This window comes from Benincasa hispida, chromosome 9 (genome assembly GCF_027475165.1).
Source record: "Benincasa hispida cultivar pf3 chromosome 9, pf3_genome.v1.1, whole genome shotgun sequence".
Lineage (NCBI taxonomy): Eukaryota > Viridiplantae > Streptophyta > Magnoliopsida > Cucurbitales > Cucurbitaceae > Benincasa > Benincasa hispida.
Window position 1 is genome coordinate 78,424,571 of NC_143486.1, and position 6,037 is coordinate 78,430,607.

At 39.3% G+C, this 6,037-nt stretch overlaps 1 protein-coding gene across 1 annotated transcript; it reads right to left on the minus strand.

Annotated features, from left to right (window-relative positions):
• Nucleotides 1-528: 528 nt before the first annotated feature.
• On the minus strand, nt 529-5,729 carry LOC120085644 (phosphatidylinositol 4-phosphate 5-kinase 2-like). The gene is made up of 8 exons (XM_039041747.2): nt 4,121-5,729; nt 3,865-4,029; nt 3,545-3,710; nt 3,300-3,410; nt 2,995-3,188; nt 2,752-2,882; nt 2,556-2,649; nt 529-1,886 (listed from the first exon to the last, which is right to left on the minus strand). The coding sequence occupies exons 1-8, from the start codon at nt 5,323-5,325 to the stop codon at nt 1,577-1,579; spliced, it is 2,376 nt and encodes a 791-aa protein (XP_038897675.1). The 5' UTR covers nt 5,326-5,729; the 3' UTR covers nt 529-1,576.
• Between the last annotated feature and the right edge of the window lie 308 nt (nt 5,730-6,037).

Consider the following 6,037-nt stretch of genomic DNA (forward strand, 5'->3'; position numbering starts at 1 on the left):
TTTTCATTTAAAAATTTATTTTTTTAAAAAAAAAAAAACCCTAGCTCGGTTCCCAATCTTTTACATACCAAATGACATAATTACCCTTCCAATCTATCTGGAATAACACCGGTGAGGATCGTTATGGAATTCATCACGTGCACTTCAGCTTCGAGGAGTATGATGGTAATTTTGACTGCTAGTTTAATCTGATTAAATTTTAAAAAATCTAATCCCGATTTAGTGTTAATTCTGTTGTTTTTTCTTTCTTTATAAGAAAAAAAAAAAGAATAATGATCTTTCTTGATCAGAGAGAGGAACAGATATAATCTCAAGGGATTCAGATGTTTACCATATAAAAATCCAACCTTTAATCAGATCTGAATGGCTAAAAACAATGGTTAACATCTATCAAAGCACAATGGTTAAAAAAGAAGGTTTTTTTTTCTTCTCTCAAACCAATACATTTCTTTCACCTCATTTTAAATTTAATTTAAAGGAAGAGAGAGAGAAGACTGGTACTGCGTACAGTACAGGAAAGGAAAAAAATAAATAAAAATAAAGAATTTGATTAAAAATTTACAGTCATACAGTAGTACAAGAAGAGTGAGAAAGAAAGAAGAAAACTCAAGTGGGGGAAGAAGAAGAAAATGGCAAATGGGTAGCCAGCACATCTTTTTCTCTGTGGCTTTCTCTGCTTTCTATGGTGTTTTTATTGGGGGTGGCCACACTAAACCTGAAAAAAGCAATTGCCACATGGAAAAAGAGCGTTTTGAAAGAGAAGGGGAAGGGATTTTTCAGTCCATTGACTCTGTTTGTGTTTGAAAGAGGAGGGCTATCTCTCAAGAGTATTCTGTTTCAACACATAAAAGTGTAGAGATGAGACAAAAGATTGAAAGAAAAAGAGAGAATACATCCATCCCAATTCTTATATGTGATATGGGTCCTCCCCTTCCTTTGTGTTCTCTCAATTCTCACACAAATTTTATGGTTTCAAATATCATCATATCATTTCTCAATCTCAACAACAAAAGAATCCCATTCAAACTCTTATCCATTTCTTTCCCACTATAATATAACAACTCTCTGTACACTTTCTTTTATTCCTTAACAATCTTTCCACCTTTTCTTCCTTCCTCTTCCTCCTCCATTTCCATTCCCCTCTTCCCTATACTATAACTATACTACTACTACTACTACTCTCACAAAAGTCTCTCACACCCAAAAATCTTTAAATATTCTAAAGAGCATCTTCAAAATCTAAACAAGAAAACTAGAAACCAAATTCTCCACCCTGCAGCAGCAATGCAACAATGTACAAACAAATATCTCCCAACCATTCCCCTCTTCTCCCTCCACCAAATTCAACACATCTTCAAGAGGCCACACAACTGCCCCGAACCACCCTTCGACGATGATATGGATGTTTTGGACCACATCAAAGCATTTGCTACACCCATCCGTGCAGCAGCCTCCTTCCTAGTATTATCTGAGCTGTTGCTTGAAGGGGTCTGGTCCTAAGTTCATTGATATTTCACATCTCAATCCAACCAGACAAGCATTAATCTTCATATTGAACTAACCCTCTTTCAATGCACTACCTGTCTTCAATAAATATTCTCCCAATAAAATCTCTGAATCGCTTGGAGTAGAGTTTAGGATCAACAGCTGAGATTGAACTGGGGTCAACTTGTAAGGACTTGTATGCGTGTTCCAATTTCTTGCTTATGTCATAATCTTGTAGGATGTCAATTATCCCAAAGTAGAGGACTACTTCATAGATCTCACCACTGCGAGAAGGGGTTAAATGATTCATTCCACCTGGGGTGTACTGATCAAAGTCGCTTCGCCTAGTTAATCGCTCTGCTCTTGCAGGCATATTAGCTCCTAATCTGATCAACGACTTTCTGATAACAAAAAAAAAAAGTTGAAAAACTAAATCAGTTATGAATGTGGTTTACTACACTACATAACATAGCTAGTAATGCTAAATTATCATTAGCAATATATATGATATGAAATTAGTCTTCTAATCCTTTTCCAACTTCTATATCTAACAATAATCTCTTACCTCAATTTTCACCAAGAGAATATATATAGGATAGACAAAAGGCTATTGGATTAGAGAATTATTGAACGGAAAGTGTCATAAGTTTTCTCAACCACCAAAAACCAATTGGACCGAGCAAAAATATATATAACTAATTGATAAGATGAATGAAGAAATAACTCGTAATTATGGAGACAAATAAATACTAGGACCAAAACCTGTATATGTCCTAAAAACTGTTACCTACTGAATAGCCCCACGAAGTGGTACAGCCAACCCATGTCATCCATTAACTAAAGAAAAACGATACAATTCATTGCAGAAATAATTGAATACCCAATAGTCCTAAATTTATGGCCAACTTTAATCACCACATGCACTTTAATCCACCAAGCCTAATTTTTCGAAAGTTGACAAAGGAATTCAACCACTTGAGAAAAGAAAAATTCATGACTCAACTTGAATATTCACTCTGAGGTGAGTTCACATATGATGGGATGAACAAAAATTATGAGTAGAAACGTACCGGCCAGATAACACTCGATCCATGTCTTGTAACTCTGCTTCAAGGAAACGACGGCCACGCATAAACTTCTCATTCCGGTATGAATCTTTATTACCTGCAAAGAGCACAGGTATTCTAAATCAGCATTCTAATGCATAAACAATTTTTATTGCCTGCAAAGAGCACGGATCATGATTAAAGGACAAGGATCTCATACCAGTTCGCAATAGAAATGGAGATAAACCCATTTTATTATATGTGTTGTCGTCGCGGAAATGAAGACCAACCAAAAGACTGTAATCCATGATTCCTTCAGATTCCAAGAATTTGCAGTCTCGATCTATTTGTCTGACCAAAAGTTTGATAATTATAAGATTTCCATGAACAAAAGGGTTGATACAATTTACACCAAAATTGAGATCATATCCAACTCGATTGACTGTCCATTTATAGCACTTACTTCATGAAGTCACTAAACCAGTTGCGTTGAAGGCGAAACACATAATTGAGATCTAGATCCTTCAAAGTTGTGGTTTCATCAATCTCCCCCTCAGGAGTATCCGTTGTCCGGCCATGGGAGGATCCTTTCAAGTCAAATCGCCTATGGATTCGGTATTCAGAGCAGAATAAGTTGCCCATCACAATGAACCGAGTCTAATTCCCACAATAAAAAATTACTTCTATTAGATACCATTGTAAATTCTTGCAATGATGTAACTGAAGAACATGTCAAAAATCTAAATTACACTCTCCATGATGTTTTACCTTTTGCCCACCAATTGGCTTGATACAATGCACACCAAAAAATTTCGTCACTAGTGAATCTTCATAGCGGGAAACATGCTGATAATAGCTTGCAAGCATCCTGATAAGCACCTGAGAATGCACTAGAAAATTTTAAATTGATTGCCTTTCCATACACTTTTGCCAACTTAGAGAGTAATCCTCAACCCAAGTAGCTGATAGATGAACAATTAAGCATCATTTTGACTAAAAGGGAAGCAATTAACCTTTGCTTCAGACTTCTTCACTGTTTTTATCATGAATCTATCGTCCTGGGTGAGGTAAAAGAAGCTGCCACTCTTGCCTGGCGAAGAAAACTCCCTAAGGGCATCATTCCCACAAATTGCTAGCATATAGTCAGCAGGATCAACTTGGAACAGCTCCCGCAAGCATCTATACAGATTAATTAGAAATGGGGTTACCATATATGTCAAAGATGTAGGCACAATTTCGTCAAGGGTCAAAATTATTCATGAATAATATCGGGATTCAAACGCATAAATGTTCTGAAATGAGAAAAAGAGAAATTATAGTAAGTAGTTGGTACCTGAACACCACAGGACAATAATCCTTCCAACGAAATTCAACGGATGTGTGAGGCGGCGTAGTCTTCGACCCTTCAGTTGGGAACCTTGTCCAGAATTTCTCCCTTGGATCAAAATCACTGGACTTAAGCCCCCGGACCACTGATGAATGCTTTCCAACGGAATGTCTAGATAACATTGAAACATGGTGGAATCAGAATCCATACTCAAAAGCGCAGGAAAGAAAATTGAGAGAAACTCCGTTAATCATGAACTTACCTGATACCCAACTGGAGATTGAGCATCAATTCGTAATTCTTGTGCCCTTTAGAAATTGTCTGGCCCGGTTTCTTCGCCTCGCCGGTGAAGCAGCACGGGTTCTTCCTAAACTGCCTAAAAAGGTCTCGATCTAAGCCTAACCCATCTTTATACAACATCGAAGCCTCTACATTATCGATTATATCACAGGTGATATCTCCAGCTTCACCATCGGATTCCCAAATGCATATCCTCGGGAAGTTCCTCTCTGTTACGCTCCCTCTTGCAATATCCACCGATGATCTCTTCCGTAATGTGATGGTTAAGTTCTCATTCTCGAGTAGCCCATTACTTTTAAAGCTATGATCACTTCCGTTTCTCGTATAGAAAGTCCCATTCAGATGATGGATTTTCATGTTCTTATTCCAGCTACTGTCGGCACAAGTGAAAGTCCCGTTCCCTTTAGAAACCCCGTTTTCCCATTGCCCATCGTAGCGGTTCCCATTGGCCCAAATTAAGACACCCCGACCAGAAATCACACCGTTCTTCCACTCGCCGACGTACTCGTTCCCGTTCTTCCAAACGTACCGACCATGCCCGTCCTGGAGATTCCTCTTCCAAGTCCCTTCGTAGAAATCGCCGTTCGCATACCGTTTCTGCCCGAGTCCATGTTTCCGATCTGAACTCCACGATCCACGATACGAATCTCCGTCAGATCCAATAAAAGTACCCACTCCCTCCATCCGACCCGATTTGAATTCGCCTTCGTAGGTAGCTCCAGAAGGCCAAGAGAATTTCCCTTTCCCCGAGGCTTTTCCTCTCCTCCACTCACCCTCGTACATACACCCGTCGGTCCACAAATACTTCCCCAATCCGTGAGGTACTCCCCCAGAGAAACTCCCCGTGTAAAGATCTCCGTTGGGTAGATGCTTCTCCACGGCGGTCGCCGACCCAGTAGTCGAAGCAGCCGCCGGAGCTCCAACTGCGTCAGTGATAGCTGTCGTCTCTGTAGATTGCGTGGTTATAATGGTCGTCGGAGTAACCCTTCTGTTCCCAGCTTGGGACCGATTCCGACCGACGATTACAACAGGCGGAGCAACAATCACCTGAGGATGCCGAGTCAACTTCCCAGCGTCGTTGTCGTCCTTCTCGTCCTCCGATTTCTTCTTCTTGTTAATGCCGGAGATAACATCATTAGTCTCATCACATAACAGTCCCTCTCGCATTTTTCTCCTCCCCCTCACTCTCACCAACGTTCAGCACTGCATTTCTTCACCTGGGTTATTCAGTTTCGTCCCGCTTGAAGATACTTCGCCGTGTTTCAGACGCTGCAAGAGCATCTCCGGCGTATATCTCTCTCTGTCTGTGTTTGTGTTTTCACTTTTTGAGCTGCTTTTATCCCTTTTATTTTCTCTCTGAAAATTTCCTCCTCACTGTTCCTCTAGCAGTGGGTTAGAGAAAAAATTGAAGGAATCCAACACTGTCACACAAGCTTCATCCTCATAGCCGAAATAGAAAGCAGAGAGAAACTGTAGAGAAGAAAAAGTAAAGAAAACAGAGGGATTGAGAATTTCTTAATTAGACGGCTTTGTCTAGGGAACATTGTTAACTATCCAATCCCGAGTTACCAACTCAGCTAATTTTAATTGCTTATTTATTATTTCTTTTTCTTTTAAAAAAAATTAATTGCATTTTAATTAATTTTCTCTTTAATAATTTCCCATTTTCCAACCATAGCATCTCTATTTTTATTCCCTCCTTCCTAAGCTCCATCGTGACGTGACGGAATCACCTAGGATCAGCTTCACCGCGGCCCATAAGTATTTCTTTTACGTAATTACCTATTTAACCTCCTCCCTTTTTTTATTTACCTAAATGCCATTCTTCTTTTCATTTTCTCTTTCCCTTATGTCTTCTAATTAAAATAGTCGATGAACA